Genomic DNA, 18,868 nt, shown 5'->3' with positions numbered 1-18,868 from the left:
TAATGTGGATTCTTTTTTGTGAGGAATGTTTGAAGATTGTGTAATTCTGGATTAATATGGCCAGATAAAGTAGCCATTTGCTTACTGAAGGATTTGGCTGAAAATGTCACCACCTTTGAAACTGCAGCTTTGCACTTTTTAAGAACAAAATTTTTAAAGTAAAATGATGACATCTTGAACTAAAGATTATTTCTCTGTGCATAGGTGTCAGGAGAAGCAAATGAAACTCAGATTTCTGAAGCACTGAAGCGTTACAGTGAACGGGCCTTCTTTGTGAGGGAAGCACTTTTTCATTTATTCAGCCTGACACATGTAATGGAAAAAACAAAGCCTGAAATTTTAAAGGTAAAATAATATAGTTTTGATGATCGTCATGCATTGTTCCTTAAACTGAGCCCATCCCCAAAACCCTGGTATAAATTATTTTCTAAGCTTGTACATTTTTTGGTTGTGGTTTTTAAGATCAAAATCATAATGTTGGATAAGAATTAACAACTCTTTAAACAATAGTGATGTAGAAGATGCCCTGTAGCATTTTACATTAGGTAAAATTGATCTGGACTAATGTTTAGTATCTATCTAAATTTAGTAGCATCTACATTAATTCTTTCATGTAATTTTGAATATGGTATGAAGCTTTCTTCAGATGTCAAATTCTGCCATTAGAACATATCTGTACTGGGTCAAATCAAAAGTCTGTCTAGTCTTATTCCCCAGGTACAACGGTGCTTTCTGCTGATGCTTATCAAACAGTAGTAATAACGAAGGCATTCAGTGATATTTCTCTCCACTGTCACCTTCCAGTATGACAGCAAGTGAATAAATATCATTAGTGTTCTATATTGGGCTCTAACTTCGAGAATCCTAGAAACTTCCTTAGAAATCCATTCCAGGCGTTGGCTTTCCATGTCTAGAATGGCAGACATGGTTTAATTTTTACTGTGATCATAAAAAGAGGCATCAGTAGCACAGATGTTTTTTGTTTTTCCTGTCCTCTTTGATGCTGAACAAGTGATCTTGATTTTGTTGGCTTCAACATCAAAAAGACTTTGGCAATCAATAGGCAACAAGAAAAATATTTTCTTAGGTGAGATCACAATCAACATGCGTAGCCAAAAACATAATTCAGGAAGAAGCTGTGAAAAATATATCCTGACCTAGTAGCTTAGGATGTGATCTGAAATGGCTAGTCACCAAACAAGAAGCCACTACATCATTACCATTAAACTGCAGAAACTCTGTCCTACCTCATTCATCTCTGAAAGAGTGTGGTGATTTTTATCCCAGTCTGTAAAGCAAACCCTGGATCTTTCTAAGAATCTCTTGGATTCCATACAGCTTCTCCTTTGAGAGGCTGCTGCAACCAGTGCAAAAGGACTTGGAAAAATGGAAGTTGTCAGCTTTGAATCACTGAGCAGAAGAAAATGTTCCTCCTGAGAATTAAAATCACACCAGATGGATTTTTCACTTAAGTAGAAGGGAGGCAGAAATTGGGTGCTGTGAGTCATTGTTGTGGCCTCAAGCAACAGTGGATTGCTCTTGGGGTATGTGCGCAAATGTTTAAGTAACTAATGTGGGCAAAACTCTTGCATTGCAGCTTGTGGTTATTGGAATGAGAAATCACCCCCTGAACTTGCCCGTGCAGTTAGCAGCAAGCGCGTGTGTCTTTAACCTAACCAAGCAAGATTTAGCAGCAGGCATGCCTGTGCGACTTCTGGCTGATGTCACTCACTTGCTCCTGAAGGCCATGGAACACTTCCCAAATCATCAACAGGTAAAAGACAAAATTCCTTTATTTTCTGTAGGATTCCCTGTCTTGTGGGTCTTACAAAAGGTTTCTCCACATCTCATGACCTCATGGAAATATGTTTAATAATTCATAGTAAGAAAGTATTTTGAAACATGTATGTCTCTGATGAAGTAATTCTTTTTCATTCTCATAGCTGCAAAAGAATTGTCTTCTTTCACTATGCAGTGACAGAATCCTTCAGGATGTTCCATTTAACAGGCAAGTTTTATAAGTCAGTTAAAATGAGTTGTAGCATTGCAGAATACTTTGTTGTCTGTTCCTTCAGAAGGTTTGTTTCTGGTCTCAGTTTTGCTCAGTTTAAATCAATCAAGTGTGCTGAATTTGTCTGCCCTATAATTATTTTGGGCCTGTAATTCACAATTGAATGTAGGTCTGAAAAAAATCCTTTGGTATACAGGTATTTTTTACTTCACCTGGATGGGTTATCGCTAATTACACGTAACAGAAGTCAGGATTTCTCTCAGAAACTATGGGATTGCTTTTTGCAGAGATTTTTTTACTTAAATGTTTTGCCCAAATGCTTTGGATTGCGTTGGTCTGATGTTTCAGAAGATTGTGCCAAATTTTTCTTCCTTCTTTGGAAGCAATTCCTGTGCACTTAGATATATAATTAGAAGTAAGAGACCCTAAGCAAACAACTCAAAGCTGACTGAGGCTCATGCAATACCTGTAATTTCACTGTGCATTTCTACTTTTTTTTGGTATGAGGCATACTTCTTCCAGTTACTTTTGTCTTGCATGCGTTTCTATCTGATGTGTTGTCTGTGTACATCTTTCTTTTACTAAGATTTATGAGACTTCTGAAAATTAAATTTATTTTTAACTTCCAGGTTTGAAGCAGCCAAACTTGTTATGCAGTGGCTGTGTAATCATGAAGATCAAAACATGCAAAGGATGGCTGTAGCCATAATTTCCATTCTTGCTGCAAAGGTATGAAATTTACCTTTGAGATGATAGGATAATATTTCTGAAGTCTAAAAAATTGTTGATACAGTTTTGTTTGTTTACAGCTTTCAACAGAGCAAACAGCTCAACTTGGAGCAGAACTCTTCATTGTTAGGGTAAGTCAGATACTTCCCTGGCAGTCAAAAATACCATCCTCTCCAGCTAATCATGTTAACAGTATTCTAAAGATACAAAATAAACATAAGGAGATAGAATTCTACAAAGACATTACCCTGTATTCATTTGAAAGCTCTTTAGAAGAGAAAAGCCTAGAGAATTTATTAGAGATAATATCAGAGACAGTGGCAGTGAGACATATTAGCATAGATGAAAAGAAGCCGAAGTGGAAAAACTTGACACAATTAATACAAAGTATCATAGAAAGACATCTCTTGATTTGAAATCCATTGTTTTAGATGAAAGATGCTTAAAAAGAGAGTATTTGAAGTAAATGGTTAGTGCTGTCAATGTTCATGTGGGGTCCAGAGCTCTGTGGATGGCTTTGTGCCACCTGTAGTAGTACTACTGCATGTGTAATTATGGTGAAAACAAAGGAATTCCTCTAGCAGGCAACCATGTTCAAAGGGGAGGTAAAAAGTTTAATAGCTGTTTTATTTTGTATAGTTTGACCCTAAACATGTAGATCTTTACTCTGCATATAAATGATAGCCATGCATTACCCCAGTTGGTGCAGAAAGCAGCAGAGGAGCTAATACGTTTTTTTGATATGCAATCATAACTGGGATTTTTTAATTGTTTTTTTCCCAGCAACTTCTACAAATAGTTAAACAGAAAACAAATCAGAACCTTGTAGATACTACCCTCAAGTTCACATTGAGTGCACTTTGGAACCTCACTGATGAATCTCCAACAACATGTCGGCACTTCATTGAAAATCAAGGGCTAGAACTTTTCATGAGAGTCTTAGAGGTGAGGAGTACAGTTTTGGTGGTGGATTATCAACATAGGTTTATAATTAACATTGTTTCAGTAATAAGCATAAGTGGTTACCTATAGTTTGTTTCTTTTTTCCACAGTCTTTTCCATCTGAATCATCCATCCAACAGAAAGTTCTTGGACTTCTGGTGAGATGAAAAAGAAACAAAAAAGTCTGAAATATGTACTTTTAAAATTTAATTTTTAATTTTTTTTTACCCCATGTTAATCTGAAAACTTGCCTAATATTTTTATGTTGTTCTTTAATCTTTGTAGTATGCATTATTTGCAACTGACATTTTTTTGGACTGTTTTACCAATTCTCCAAAAGCATTAGTTATATTGAAATTGATGGTTACAGTAAACAAAAAGAGCTTTTAAGAAAGGACAGTGAGTGAGGCTTCAGATGAGTCCAAATGCAAAAAGTAGGTTGAAAATCAATGGAATTCAGAATTGTGCACTGCTGAAGTTTACTGAAATTGTGTTTGAGAATGTTAAAACTAGGCTTTAATTTCGTGTGAGCTACATGCTAATGGCCTAAAATTACTTATGAGAAAACCTCTTTGTTTTGAGGCAAATTCCTGCATAAGACTGGAAGAGTTTTCAAAAGCAAAAGTAGTATTTTGGCATCTGGTGGTCACTTGGATGTATGAAGATCTCATCCTGGTGTTTATATGTGGTTACTTACACAATGTAGTTCAAGTTTATGTGTTTATCTCCCTCATATCTTATTCTTTCGGTTGATATTTTCCCTTTTCTTTTTTTTTCCCCCTCCAGAATAACATAGCTGAAGTTAAAGAACTCCATTCTGAGTTAATGTGGAAGGACTTTATAGACCACATCAGTAAATTATTGCACAGTGTGGAGGTGGAAGTTAGCTACTTTGCAGCAGGGATTATTGCTCATTTGATATCTCGAGGAGAGCAGGCCTGGACGTTAAGTCGCAGCCAGAGGACATCTCTCCTTGAACAGCTGGTACAGAAATGATGGTGAATTTTATCATACTCTTTTATATTTTTTTCAATGTTTGTATTTAACAATGAGTGTTCTTGGTTCTGTATTTTGCAGCATTCTGCCATCTTGAATTGGCCAACCCCAGAATGTGAGATGGTAGCTTACAGGTAACTATTGTCTTGATTTAGAGTTTGGAGAATAAACTGAACTAGATTTAAAACTTGTTCCCAAAGCAGAGTTAGCTGCTAGCCAGGCATGGTTTTGTCCAGTGGAAAAACACCTATCGGCTTAAAATACGCAGCGTATTAATTTTCCCTTTGTGACCAAAGAAGATTAGGGACTCCTGTGAAAGAAAAATGTAATGTTGTTCTGCTGCTTTTCTATTAAAGATATTCAGCTGCATGCCTAAAAGACTTGGACACAAAGATTAACCAGTAAGGTTATATTGGCTAGCACTAGGTTAGCACTGTTTGTCCTAGATAAAGAAGCTTGAGGCCAAAAAGTACAATTAGATAATTACTGTCCATCTAATCCTTATAATTTCCACTGTTTTTACTCGTGTTTTTAAGGAGCAGGAGGCATCCAAATGCTATGGTAAAAGCACACCACATATCCACTATATATGATTTTTGCTAGTAATTGTCTTAAACTAGTTTTAGGTGCAGCAGGTAAGCCTTTTAATATCAAGTGTCTCTTCTAGTTAAACCTGTAGCTGAATGAGTAAACAACATGTGACCTCTGAAGGAATAATATCTAGTAGTTAAGCAAGTTGCTGTTCTTTTTTTATAGGTCTTTCAATCCGTTTTTTCCACTACTTGGCTGTTTCATGACACCTGGTGTCCAGTTATGGGCAGTGTGGGCCATGCAGCATGTCTGCAGCAAAAATCGTATGTATTAAGATAATATTACCCTTAAAATTCTTATTTCTTAGCATATTATTCACTAGTATGAACTGGGAAAAATGAGAAACCAAGGGTATTAATTCCTAATCCTCTGGAGAAACTACATTTAGGCTTTGACTAAATGGGGCAGGGGAAGAGAGTAATAAAAGTTCTTTATATCATTTTTAGTTACTGGAATTTTACTGTTAAATGCATAGTATTAATTCCAAAATGTGGACGTGTGTTAAGATTAACTACATTTTTGGCTTGCACAGGTGTTTTTATTCAGAAATATAATCTTAATAATGGACAACAAATTTCTTTTAAATTAAGAACAGTTACTGTAGCAGGTAGCTATCTCTTACTATCAGAACAGAAGTTTTAGGTAATCCTCATCTCTAATCGCCTTTTTGCAATAACTTGCTGTGACACAGAGGTCAGTTTCTTAATCTGTCTTTCCCATCTGCAAAAGGAGAACACCAATGTCTTGTTTGTAAAATGATTTGCAAGCATGTGATGAAACGCACAAGTGTCGGGAAAGGAAATAAATCCCCTCAGTATAACTAAATGTAGAGTGGACAAACCTTCCTGGCTTTTAATGTTTGGGGTTTTTTTTGACATAAGTTTGTATGATGTGAATGTGTGTATTGTCATCAACTTCTACAAGATACAAAGCAGCTTTCCTCTAAAGTATTAAAAGTATTTTCTGTGCCAGTTTTTTGATCTTCTTGACAGCAGTATATCTATGCTTGTTTATCCCTGTCCCATAAATTACTTTTTCTACAGTGAAAAGACATCTATTCAGGACCAAACAATAACATGGCATAATATATAATTGCACATAAAGTACTGTTATCTTGCTCTTTATAGAGCTCGTAAATGTAATGAGACACTGTTCCCAGGGTACGCTAGCCAGACATCTGTGAGGACTTTTCCCATGTTGAAGTAGGACTGTTCTGACAAAGTTGTTTTACTGGTCAGACTCCGGATAACACTTTTTGATTAAGACCCTGTAATTTCTCTTTGTGCCTCAGCCCTGCTAACTTAGTATGGTCCTGTTTGTTCTATTTATTTTTAGTGTTTATTTTGTTCTGCCCTAACCTCTGAGCTTTCAACATGCCACAGAGGTTTGTACTGACAGTGAGTAACTGCTCTGTAGAATGGAGAGGCTGGAAATACTTGGATGGCATACTCCTGATTCGAGATCAAGACAGTATTCCTGAAGTTTAGGTCTGATAGTAGTTGGTGCCAGAAGCTTCTGGACAAAGTTGCAGAGAAACCAAACATTTGGTAGGAAATGTAATAACCTACCTGGAGGGAAAATGTGCTTAATTCTGTAACATGAAGATTTATTTGGGGGGAAAACCTTCAGCTTTTGGCGCTTGGCAACAAGAGAGCTTTTTGTCCTTGAGAAGAGATGTGTTTTATTTTGACCTCCTCTTTTAGATGAGGGTGAAAAATAATCTAGGATTAGTGAGATTTATTTTTCTTGTTTATTTTTTTTCTCCTTTTGCTGTTTCTCTCTATCATATCCACCTCAATGAGCTAACTTAACTAAAATATTAGTAGCACTGCAGTAAATGGGATCCCCAGTGAAATGCTTCTGTCAGCATTTAAACTCTGTTGTTGCTTCACCGAGATGAATGGTGAAATTGGGCACATCTGAGGTAATGCTCTGTGGATTGCATTACAGTCATCCTGACCTTTTTGTAACACCTTCTGAAGCTTGCATGTTACATTAAATATATGGCTTTTTTTATAGCTGGTCCCTACACTTAATAACACTGGAGCTGATGTAGCTGCGCTTTCAACTTCTTAAAATCACTAATGAAAGTGGGAAGAAAAGTGTAATTTTATCCCTCAAAAGGCATTCATAGCAACTTACAACTAGTTAAAGGCCACCATCAATGTATTTGGTAAACTGTTTTCAAAGGAACTAGTTCCTATTCACTCTACAAGAGTATACAAATGATGTGGTATATCTGATACCATTTTTTGATAACTGTTCCGTACTGAGTTTTTTTGGTAAAGGTGATACTTTTACCTGGATACTCATAGATCCTACAGTACTTCTGATTCCCATTTCTTAAAATTTATGTATGTGCACTTAAAATGCCTGTAGAAGAGGCAGGGGGAGACAGAGAATACTATGAATATTACAAGGCACTTTCCAGTCAACTCAGACAGACATGGAAACAGACCTGATTACAATGGGAGTCCTGTCCAAACAACTCTGTTGTTCTGTTGTCACTTGTTAAAGTACAAATGCACTTGTGTAGACACTTTAGGGAGTGTCCTAAATGCTGCCTGGTCTAGGAGACAAAAGTGGATTTGAATCAGTGTCTACAGTACCTGCTACACTTACCCTAGGTAATGTTTTTTTTAATTTCCTTTTTTTAATCTTACTACAGCTGCCAGATACTGCAGCATGTTAATTGAAGAAGGTGGTTTACAGCATTTATACAACATCAAGGAAAACGTCCAGACTGATCCACATGTCCAAAGGATTGCTATTGCCATCCTAGATAGTTTGGAAAAACACATTATGCGTCATGGGAGACCACCACCATGTAGAAAACAGCAACAAAATAAACCAAACTGAAAGCTGCAGGTATAGGAATGTAAAGTATTGTCTCTGTAATAATCCTTTCTGATGTGTGTGTAGTTGGAGTAACTTGTAATATAGTGGTCACCATTAAAGTGATTTGCCGATAATTGTGGTACCCAGAACCATGTACGGTAACCTTTGGTGAATGTCAACTTTAATGGCAACCTCATATGCAACCTGTAAAGGGTCACTGCTTGAGCTGGTCATACCTGTAGGATTACTACTGGCTACAAAGAGATGGGACTTGTACAGATCAATATGCACATCTGAAAAAAGACTTCTAGGAATATCTTGTTTTGTGACTTCTGGGAGAGAAAGTTATTTCATCCCTATGATTGCTGTTCACAACACTGTTTACCAGTTTGGTGTTTGAATAGAACTGTGTGTGGTTGTGAGATTCAACACTTTTACCAATTAAAACAAAAGTGCATGCAGGTTACAATGAGACTTGTAACTAAGGTGACCAAAATGTCCATTGCCTCATAACCCTTCTAAACTAAAATGGGGTCTTTAACTTCCTTTTCCTTTTGCCTGCAAGCTGTGTTCTTCTGTTTTCCTTGCTGCTAGAACAATGCCTTTTTGAGGTTCAGCTCTCCTGAGTCCTCCCTACTCTTAGTAAGGTGGGGATCAGCATTGCATCAGGGAAATGGGAGACATGCTCAAGTAAAGCAATAGAAACAGGATTAAAATGAGACACAGTACTAAAAGGATGAACTAAGCTTGAGATTTTAAACTTGATAACAAGAAGGGGGTTTTGTTGTTGTTTGACTACTTTTGGTTGTGTGTGATAGCTTTCTTTTGTTTTTAGAATACTGATAGGGAAAGGAGAAGGCTCATTAGAGCAAAATACTGACTTGTCTTCATGAAGGGGATTGCATGACTTTGGTAGGAGGCCCAGGATATTTGGTCACCTTATTTATAAGAGACTAATGATTGGTCTGTTCTTTTCTGTAAATATTCTGTCAGTATTGTGCAGTGAATTATATTTCCAAGTCATCACAGTGCAAAATATCACCCAATGTTCTATGTGAGCCCTGTGTCCATTGCATTGTTTTGTGGAGTGTGAAATTTTACATAAAAGATGCTAATTGTAACAACTTATTTCTTTCTTGGTTACCTATGGGTTTCAAATGATGTGTTGAATGAAACATATTGCGCAGCATACAGATGCCTGGAAGCAAATTGCATGTCCATTCAAATTCAGTTTAATTTCAGGTATTGTTTTTATCTGGTTAGTCTCCATATTTCCATGGCAACTGATTGATATTCAGAGACTATTCTGTAAATATATTGGTAATTGAGTTTAAAAAGAAAACTTACATTTGGTAGCTTACTAGCAGGGATGGCTTCTTCATGATGACCATATTTTACTATTTTTAACTATTTCCCTCTCCCAACTCCCATCCTTCAAATAAAAACATGACCTCTAATCTTCAATAATCTAATTATTGTGTATTTCAGCAACTTCAAAAGGTACTGATCCAGTAATTTAATCAATGTTGTGTAATTGCTTTTTGTACAAAGGTATAATTCGGCTAGCATCGTTTTCATGTGTGCATCTGGTTATATATAGTTTTCTTGACTCAGAAAGAAATTAAATTGGTTGTAGCTTTGAATTATGAAGGTGGTTTAAAAAATGAAAAATGGACTCCAAGCCTTTACTCCCCACCCTTCTGAGATGTCTGCTATGGGACTTCTGCTATGAAATTTCCATTACATGAAATGGAACGCAAAACTTGTCAAAATTGGTGTTAATAGAATGAATATAAATCAATTGCTACAAGATTTTAAAATAAAGACGACAACTCTCCTTACAGTACTGGTTTTTCCTAATAACAGGAAAACTTGCTGAAGCATCTTAACTAAAACCGTGGGGGGAAAAAAGAATCTACTACTACATGCAGCACAAAATGTATGTGATACTGGCATCAGTCCAGATGGTGAAGACGTCACTTCATAAAGTTCTGCAACCAGCAAGCACAGAGATTGTAAATGATTTTCCGTACCTTTCTTGTTTTGTTCCTACATGCTTCAGGCAAACAAACAGTGAGCAGAATTCTTTTAAGCTGAAAAGTATGAATGCCTACAAGGTATAAATCCACTAACTTTACTTGCATGTCCCAATTACAGAAAGGTCTCTTCACATTCCTGTGGAGCTTCAGGAGTTCCTGCCAGGGTAGAATAATTCTGGAAGCAACTTTTCAACTCTTCTATTTCACCTGTGGCATTTGTCATCTTTTTTGTGAAGGCTGAAGATCCTGGCTCTGCTTTACCTTTGCAGATCTTTGCATAGGAAACTTGTACATGTATAATCTGGTAAGGTTACCTCACGCACAGAATTGTTCGGTTAGCTTTTGGCACAAGTGAAATTGTGGTTTGCTTTGAGACTATCTTAGCATGAAGTGACGCCCAGTTCCAATGTGATAAGCCACATTTTGTAAGTATATTTTGATAACCTATAAATTATTTACTAAAAGTATGTTTCTCTAACTATACTAATTCACTTTTGCTTGAAAGCCCCCACCTAGGGAAGTAAGAAGCCATAGAGCTAAATTGTGTGGCATGTCTCAGTGCTGGAGAACCTCTAAGCAGACGGAGAAAATAACTTCAACTTCCAGTCAGGCAACAGAGGAAAATAGGTGATGAGAGAGAGGTGACGTGCCAGAGATGTCTGGCATAGACTGATATGGTGGTCATACATACATGGACATACAGGCCTTGCCTTTTCTCAGGCGCTGATACCAAAGAGACTAAGTTCACTTGGCTGGAGTGGTAGCTCTGTTTTTTGCACTATTCAGAACAGATCTGGGGTGAAATGCCATTGCTGTGTGTTAATACTCCTTGTTCTGTCTGATTAGCTGGAAGACTACTGATAATGGGAAGCAAGCTTAGGAAAGTTTTCTTTCTTTGTAAGTTGACTTCCTCTTCAGAGTGATTTTTTTACTTTTTCCCATCGATGTTTAGATGTAGCATGTTTTCTGGTTTTTTTTTGTTGTGGTTTTGGTTTTTTTTTAATTTGCTTACAGTGAGCCAAAGCTTCTCCGTACTCCTTACTTGACATCTGAGAGCCATAACAGCTGACTCAAGATGTATGCACTTTTAAAAGATCAGCTGTAAAAAGTTAAATCTTTATTTGGGAATTCTTACAGCAAAATGATCCAGTGGAGTATTCAGAAATGTAGTCCAAGGCAAGGAGCTAAGTACACAGAATGCAGTCATAAAAATAATCCCCCAAAATCAGTGGGTCCTCTTCAGTCCTCCTTTACCTTCAAAAAATCAAGGAGAAGCTAGGAAGCATTATTTGCCGATAAACTGAGGTGGTCGTTTTTCCCTGAAGGCAGCCATCCCTTCCTGACGGTCTCTTGTGGGAATATTCTACGTTTTAAAAAAAGAAAATGGTATGTTTTTCATTGACAAGTCTGATGAGTTTTTAAGTACTGACTAATTTGGCAGTAGTGGTCTAAGACCAAGATTGCTTTTCTTTCAATGATACATTAAGTCCCGCCTTCCACATTTTGCAATTAGGAAAATAAGAGAGACTGGGTTGTAGTGTAAATCACAAGCAAAGCATCTAAGACAAAGACCATAGAACTACATAAGAAAACAGTTTTCCATAAATTTAATACTTTACCATCTTAAAATACAGAGAGGCACAACAGTTACATTGTACCGTTAGCTGAGAAAGGTACATGCTCTCAAAACTTGTCAGAAAGAATGACTACAGGAGAAACCTGTTTTTTAATTTGCTAAAACTAAAACCATTTGTAAACCTCATCCTATAATTAACATTGTTGAAACTAAGAATATACAATTACTTTGGACAGAAGGGTATTTAAGGAAGGACTTTGGTCTCATGCAGGCTGAGAGAGGCAGCTATGCATGACACAACAATTAACATTCTGAAATAGGTATCTGGAACTGCACTCAAGTATGTTCTCAAAGCTTTAGATTTAGCTGTTAAGTGTTCCCTTATAGAGAGGAAAATACAAGAGGATGCTGTGAATACCTAGCTTTAGAAAATCTACAGTTGTTCCTTTCAGGAATGTATTCTGAAGGTAACCTACCTGGGCATAACACATCCCCTCAATAGCCATCCCTGATGCAATATCGACCTGGGGATAAGAGGGAAGGAATGAGATTTGTCTGAAGTATAGCCCTCAAAACTACTTCGTAGCCCTCAAATCGATAAATGCTCATACATAGTGAGTGACCTTCACTCCTGTATTAGAACTATGGTGTTAGCATCTGTAGAAAAAAAATCCTGCTGTATTAATTTTGTTCTTAAACAAAATCTTTAAAACTCCTGAAATGGTTTTAAATGCCTTGTCTAAACAAGGATTATAACTCATCTGTTCTAAACATTTTTACTGTAGTAATTTGTAAGAGTTGCCTGTCTGCTTCATTTACATCAGTATTTAAAATAAAAATAATTACCTCCATTCCTCTGTTTATTGCCAGTTTTCCCATTTTCACAGCAAATGGAGCCTTTATTAAAAAAAAAAACCAACAAAACACAACAAAACCAAACCACAAGAAACATTAAAATATAATTAAAGCCACATCAGTTCATAATAGTGTAGTTGTTACATCATTATCCTAGCTCCAAATGACCTTTTAGTCTATAGAAATTTGCAGTAAGTTAGTATTTTCAAAAAACAAATTAGCATTATCTACAGTTAATAGATGTACACGGTGCAAGGTTTCAATGTGTCCTGCAGGTCTGCATAACCACTGGGAGGTAAAACTGTCTTATGGGTTAAGCAGCTCAATGTTAACACTTGTTTCTACAGAAACTGCATTTGCAAAAAAGGACAGAGTTAAGACTTAAACATCAGAAACCAAGACTTTAATATAGAAAGGAATTTAAATTGTTTGTTTGCTCTCTCTTAAAGGAAGCAGAAATGCCTTCTTTACAGTGACCACATGAATAATACACTTACCTGAGGAAGGATTTCTTTAGCCAAAGTTAATGCTCTCTGGTAAGCTGCATCTCCCTCATTGTTTTGTGGCACTGTGTGATTTACTAATCCCATTGAGAAGGCTTGTTGTCCATCAATCTGTCTACCAGTGAAAATGAGTTCCTTTGCGAGACCTATTCCAACACATCTGGGCAGGCGCTGTGTTCCACCTTATGACAACAGCAAAACCAGCATTTTCCATTTCTGAGAAATACCCCCCAAAAAGTAGTATTTTGTTTCCTTACATAACAAGGAGGTTTGAAAAATAAAGGGATGATGTGTTTCTTTAATAACTAGCTGAATATGTCAACATTTTGCAAGGCATCTGAAACGCTTCAGCATCCTTTTGACTATTTTGATAAACAGGAAAAAGTGTAAAGGGACTTTCCTAAATTCATAGCAAGTCCGAGACAGGGCCTGGCATGGAACTCTTGATTCACAGATCTCTTGGGTCACTGTAGGATGCTACTTCTAATTTACATTCAAAACACTTCAAGTGTTCTAATGACAAAATATTTACTATAGAGCTGAGAAAATAAGAGACTGAAGATTTAATGGAGGTTACCTGCTCCAGGAAGAAGCCCTCTTGTGGTCTCAATAAGGCCCATTTTAGCTGACGAAGCTATTAAATAAATATAGGGTTTAGTTACTTTTTGATCTGTATAACTACAAATTTTCCATTCTGAACTGATTAATAAAACTACAAACTATCAATACTGAACTGGAACTCCATTTCTCCAGGTAGCTAGAAAGTCTGAATACTATAGTGCTTAATCAGTGTCCATCTCAAGTCAGATGAGGGATGTGTAATATGGCTGCTTACCCCTAATGTAGTAATTTTATCTAGAAAAATGAACCTTGGGTCCATACTAGATGAAATGTAATGGATAGAAGAACAGAAACAGAAGAAGGAAGTCTTCCAGTCCAAACTGATGTAAGCAGGGAAGGTTAGATCTAGCCAGAGTGCTGATCCAGTATTACATGATAATAACTATTTAATTCTACCAACAAATAGTTTTCTGAAGGAATCCTAATCTTGTCTAAAAATAGGCTTTACTTTTTAAGCAAGGAAACTGCTTTCCCAATAGTAACTAAGTGTCATGTTTTCTGGACAAATGCCTACTCATTTCTTGAACTGTGTAAGTTCCTCTCTCAGTCTACTGGATTGCATTAACAGCCAGCTGTCATGCATGTAAGTTCTCTTTAAAATATAGTCACCCATTACAAGAAGAATCCTATATTAAGCAACACACAAACCTGCTACTCGAAGGTCACAAGCTAATGCCAGTTCTAGTCCACCACCCAATGCGTAGCCATCTATTGCAGCAATTGTGGGTACAGGCAGGGCAGCTAGAGAAGACAACACGGATTATACAGTTTTGTTCCAGAAGTTCTGCTCCACTCACTTCTGGAATATAAATGCTTAAATTGTAAAGCTTTTAGTAGTTCTCAAACTCAAAATTGCCAAGGAATTCATTTTCTTCTGCCACAAACTTTCTGTCTCTAAACAGCAGAAACTGTCTTTTTGCACTTCTCCCTTCATTGTAAGAAGAATGCAAAACTTTATTCGTACATGCAAAGAAGCATGTAAATACAAAGTACTGCAACACAAAACAGGATGAATTGTCTCCTTGAAAATTTATAATGTGAATATCCAGCTGTTGCAGTTAAACAGTCAAAGACACCATCCCTAGTCACTGTTACAAGGATTAGCTTTTCTGGTGCTTTTGTTAGCCAAGGCTCCTGAACTTGGTAAACACTGTTGTCACCTCATAGTTGAGGAACCTGTGGTACCTGGAGATTAGCTGCTTGATAAGATACCTTTTTAAACAGTCGGGGAGCTGGAAGCAGACTTCAGACATGTGCTAGTTCTGTGTGTAACTACCCCGACTGCTTTTGTGGTTTGTGAGACAGGGTCATTCTCTCTACATCGTTGTTTGTTTTTTAATTGTTGCAATTCTGACTGCTATTTTAGTCAGATTTCACTTTGGTATTCTTCTCTAGTGAGAACAGAATCATTCATAAATAGGGGAAGAAAATCAATTGTGTAAGTCCATATTCCTTTCGCAAAAAAAAAAAGGGGGGGGGTAGGGGGGAGGGGAAGTTGTAGGTACAAACCCCCTGGCATTCAACAAATCTGTTTAGAAAATCCATTCAGAGATCCAAATCCACATTCTTAGGTTATTGCCATATCATGAGTGCTTCTCAGCATGTATTGAAGGGGGGACAACCAACATAGCTCATTTGTCAAGCACTGTCTCCCAAGGATTACATAGAACTGTATCTAGAATAATTTGTTATATCAGGTACTTATTATATGTATGTGTGTGTGCTGCTCTTCATCATAGAAAAGGCAGTACTGAAATGCATCTTGTCCTTGGAGTGGCAGCAGGATAGTTGGTATTTAATTCTAATCAGATCTTTGTTTCAGGCATAAACTGGAGCCATTTGGGAAGCAACTCCTAAACGGATAAACTGTTGGGGCCTTTCCCCTCCTGCAGCATTTCTAAATGTCTCAGTACAGGCAGTCTAGGACATATTTCCCAACTGAGATAATAATTTACCTATTTCATCCATGAGATTTCTCAGCCTTTTAACAAAGTGTCCAACTTCTGCATCATCCATCTTTGCACGTTCCTTTAAATCTGCACCTAAATAGAGGAGAAAAAGGTTAGAATCCAGGAGAAGGGAAAAGACATCTGAACTGTGTTCCCTCCTGTCCCTCTCAGAGGGCACACCATTTCAGAAGTCTTGAAATACGGTGTTCTGGTTAAGTAAAGTCAGTGAAGTTGGAGTGTGGACATCTGGGCTGCAGCAGTGGCTAGGGTGCTCCTCTGGGCCCTTCCAACAGATTTCCCAGATGAGCACCAATCCCTGTATGCAAGGGCAATAATCCATAAAACTGGAAACCAAGGACTCCAATACCAGAGGCACCTGTGCTTTAAGATGGTTATAAATGGAAAACAAATAGTAGCACCACGCAGCCTGTGCGGCTCACTCCATCACACGTCTTCATCGCTGAAGCCGGTAGGCAGACAGGTGAAAGAGAGAACGTGTTTGTTATTTGCTACACAAAAGCCAGCCCATTTTTCTTTTAGCATGCATTTCCAATGGCTTTTCTGCACAATCTGATTAGCACACAGCCTTAAGAGCCATCAAATTTTTTAACAGGTTTGCAGAGCCTTTGTTACTTACCAGCACAAAATACACCTTTCACTTCACTCTTGAACACCACCACGCGAACCTTCTCATCAGAGCGGAGTTGTTCCAGAGCGCTGAACAGCTATGAGGGAGGGAGTACAAACAAGAGAAGAAAAACTTAAAAGCATATGGATGTATATGCCTAAATTATAGCAAGCTCCTAATCTATGACAAAAGTTGTTTTTTTTTTTTTTCCCTGCAGGTGCCAGGAATTTCCTGGAAATCATATATGTGGAGCCAGCAGGATCTTTCCGTGAGAGCCTCAGAATGACACATTTCCCCATCTCTTTTTTTTTCTTCCATTCAGAGATGAACCTTTGCTGTAGCTTAAACTCCCCTTCTTGTCCAGGCATGAGCCAGACTTTCTCTAGAACGTGTCAACCTTGAACAGATCATCTGCTAAGGTCTGACAATGAGTATGTTTTTGTTGTAATTATGCAAGCAAGGACAGTAACTTGCATCCAAGTTAACTAACTCAAATAATTCCAGTATCTCTGTCCAGTCCACAGCTGAAGTAACTGCAGTACAGACATATCACGATCTCTTTTTCTTCAGGCTAACCTGCCTTGCCCCAGTGCAGTCTCCCACTGACCTTCAGCAAGAGATTAAGTTTTTGTTTCAGATTTCCCACAACTATGCTTATTGCATTTAGTTATTGATCATGATTCCAAACACGTTTACAGGCCAGGCCCATACTCACTTCATTTACAAATACTTTTCCCAATGAATTTCTCGCGTGCGGTCGGTTCATTAGGATTTCAGCAATACCTTAGTAATAGGAGACAATTTCAGTTATACTTCCTTTAATTCTCTGACACAATAATTCAACTGGGAACAATATCTGCATATGCTGCATCTTCTCTTTCCTGAAAATGTATATAAAGTATATTCTAAAACAATTAGTTATTTTAAAAGTGGAGGTAGGAGACCATGTCTACAAAACCCAGTTATGCAGGACAACTGTAAAATTCAGTAGCACTGTGAATAATATAAGTAAGCAGAAATTTAAAAAATGAACATGACATCTAAGAATGTATGCCTTAGAATTACTGCAGGAATAGAAAAAAAACCCAAACCCGAATGATCCATCTTAGGTTTCTGTTTCGAATGTTACTTATTTCAGTTTTTATTGTACAGTTGTAATGTGTTCAAGTAATGAAGAAAACCATCCCCTTGGGATTGTTGTTTGCATGAGAATAGCACAAACTGGTCACTCTCGGTTTGTGTTCCAGAACAGTTTTGAAATTGCAGCTCCATTTAATTTAAAGTTAATAAGCTCATCAGTGGAAAGGACTTCACTCAAAGTTCCTAAGTCCAAGCAGAAAAGTAAGACCACAACATCTACTTACTTCTCCCTTGCACTTGTGTTTTCTAAATTATTATCCAATGGTTTCTGTATGCTTTGGAGAGAAAAAACATCTCTCCTGTTTCCTTGGCTGGACTTCTGCTCACTTCCCAGGCCTTAACATTTTAAGATGCTGTTGCTGCTGCTGTAGGTGCACAGATGTACCTCGCATCTGTCACGCTTGGTCCTGCCCTGCTAGAAGGTCTCTGTCCCTCTGCCAGTGGCCAGTTAGTAAACGAGAGATGTGTCAGATAGGAAACAAAGACACAGGTAACAGCGGGCACCAGCAAACAATGGAAATTCACAATTCTGGTAACTACATTCATGTATATGTAACTAGCAAAACTACCAAGAACTGTCTGTAAGCTCTTGCAACAGTTACCCTTACCAGAAAGTAATTGCACTGGCAATCTGAACCACAACTCAAATTGCCTAGTGTCTCTCATGCATAAATACGCACAGACGTGCCCTGGTCCCGTCCTCCCTTTAGCACCGTACATTACTGATACCAGAAAAACCTAAGGTACCAGAACTTCTTGTATTGAGACCTCCCGCATACACAACTTAAAAGTCATCTAGCTATTTATTTGGCAGCTGTGTTCTTCAGAAAAGCATTAAGGCACAACTCCTATAAGCACCCTGCCCGCGATGGACTCGGCGAGGCACCCGCTCACCTTTCGGGCCGTATACGAGGGCGTCAGAGCAAGGGAAGGCTCGGTGGCCCCGGCACCCCCGGCACCAGATGTCCGGGCAGCGCTGCAGGGACGGCTCGAGTGTTTCAGGGCCCGTCCGAGGGACGGCAAGGGCTGCCAGAGCCGGGGGCCAGGGAAGGGCCGGGAGCTGAGGCGTTTTTACCAGGAGTCGGTAAAACCACGTAGATCGACGTGCCCCCTCCCTACAGCACCAGAAAACCGGCTCTGACACCCGATCGGCTCCTCCGACCCCTCGGAACCGGCGTTAAATGAGCGCCGGGGCCTAACCCCGGCCCCCTGCGGTCCCCCGCGCACCCCGGCCCGCAGGCGGGGGCCGCCGCACTCACCGCTGCTCTCCCCGCCGGCCGCGCCCACCAGCACCTCCGCGCCCCGCCGCGGGGCGGCCGTGGGGGGCCCGCCGCGACCCCAGCGCAGCAACTCGCGTCCCGCCCGCCCCAGCCGCATCATGGCGCCGCTCGCTCCCGGGGTTCCGCCGGCAACCGGCAGCGAGGGGCGGAGCCGGGCCGGCGGGGCGGGG

The 18,868-nt window shown here is 38.7% G+C and overlaps 2 protein-coding genes across 8 annotated transcripts in view; one reads left to right on the top strand and one right to left on the bottom strand.

The window, feature by feature from the left end:
• Positions 1 to 17,442, top strand: part of LOC104321149 (protein zyg-11 homolog B) — a 29,409-nt gene extending 11,967 nt beyond the window's left edge. For 2 of the 5 annotated variants that reach the window (XM_069788722.1, XM_069788724.1), the window contains exons 4-14: positions 205 to 345; positions 1,598 to 1,774; positions 1,944 to 2,008; positions 2,641 to 2,740; positions 2,821 to 2,871; positions 3,524 to 3,685; positions 3,793 to 3,840; positions 4,469 to 4,666; positions 4,760 to 4,812; positions 5,435 to 5,532; positions 7,938 to 9,948. In XM_069788722.1, coding sequence (XP_069644823.1) covers positions 205 to 345; positions 1,598 to 1,774; positions 1,944 to 2,008; positions 2,641 to 2,740; positions 2,821 to 2,871; positions 3,524 to 3,685; positions 3,793 to 3,840; positions 4,469 to 4,666; positions 4,760 to 4,812; positions 5,435 to 5,532; positions 7,938 to 8,128 — 1,284 coding nt within the window. In that variant the 3' untranslated portion in view covers positions 8,129 to 9,948. Of the gene's footprint in view, positions 1 to 204; positions 346 to 1,597; positions 1,775 to 1,943; positions 2,009 to 2,640; positions 2,741 to 2,820; positions 2,872 to 3,523; positions 3,686 to 3,792; positions 3,841 to 4,468; positions 4,667 to 4,759; positions 4,813 to 5,434; positions 5,533 to 7,937; positions 9,949 to 9,973; positions 10,123 to 10,264; positions 12,574 to 16,495 lie in introns of those variants that run through there. The other 3 variants (XR_011325692.1, XR_011325691.1, XM_069788723.1) reach the window with 3 other exon arrangements.
• On the bottom strand, positions 11,242 to 18,843 carry ECHDC2 (enoyl-CoA hydratase domain containing 2). Of its 3 annotated transcripts, none has more exons than XM_069788726.1 (10): positions 18,678 to 18,838; positions 16,994 to 17,061; positions 16,288 to 16,375; positions 15,657 to 15,743; positions 14,350 to 14,442; positions 13,658 to 13,714; positions 13,075 to 13,262; positions 12,569 to 12,619; positions 12,199 to 12,246; positions 11,242 to 11,509 (listed from the first exon to the last, which is right to left on the bottom strand). In XM_069788726.1, exons 1-10 carry the CDS (start codon positions 18,796 to 18,798, stop codon positions 11,432 to 11,434), a joined length of 879 nt encoding a protein of 292 aa, XP_069644827.1. In that variant the 5' UTR covers positions 18,799 to 18,838; the 3' UTR covers positions 11,242 to 11,431. The 3 variants fall into 3 exon arrangements, with proteins under 3 accessions (XP_069644827.1, XP_069644828.1, XP_069644826.1); XM_069788727.1 differs by lacking the exon at positions 18,678 to 18,838 and adding an exon at positions 17,643 to 18,282; XM_069788725.1 differs by lacking the exon at positions 11,242 to 11,509 and having other exon boundaries at positions 11,727 to 12,246; positions 18,678 to 18,843.
• Positions 18,844 to 18,868: the final 25 nt, after the last annotated feature.

The sequence above is a fragment of the Haliaeetus albicilla genome, chromosome 8 (genome assembly GCF_947461875.1).
Source record: "Haliaeetus albicilla chromosome 8, bHalAlb1.1, whole genome shotgun sequence".
NCBI classification, from domain to species: domain Eukaryota; kingdom Metazoa; phylum Chordata; class Aves; order Accipitriformes; family Accipitridae; genus Haliaeetus; species Haliaeetus albicilla.
Note: the sequence above shows the minus strand (reverse complement) of the source record. Positions and strands in the feature narration are given on the sequence as shown.

Coding starts and splice junctions, on each gene's coding strand:
- ECHDC2 (XM_069788725.1), bottom strand. CDS start 18,798: ATGATGCGGCTGGGGCGGGCGGGACGCGAGTTGCTGCGCTGGGGTCGC. Junction 17,062..18,677: donor GGCCGGCGGGGAGAGCAGCG/GTGAGTGCGGCG, acceptor CCTATTACTAAG/GTATTGCTGAAATCCTAATG. Junction 13,715..14,349: donor TTGTGACCTTCGAGTAGCAG/GTTTGTGTGTTG, acceptor TTTATTTAATAG/CTTCGTCAGCTAAAATGGGC.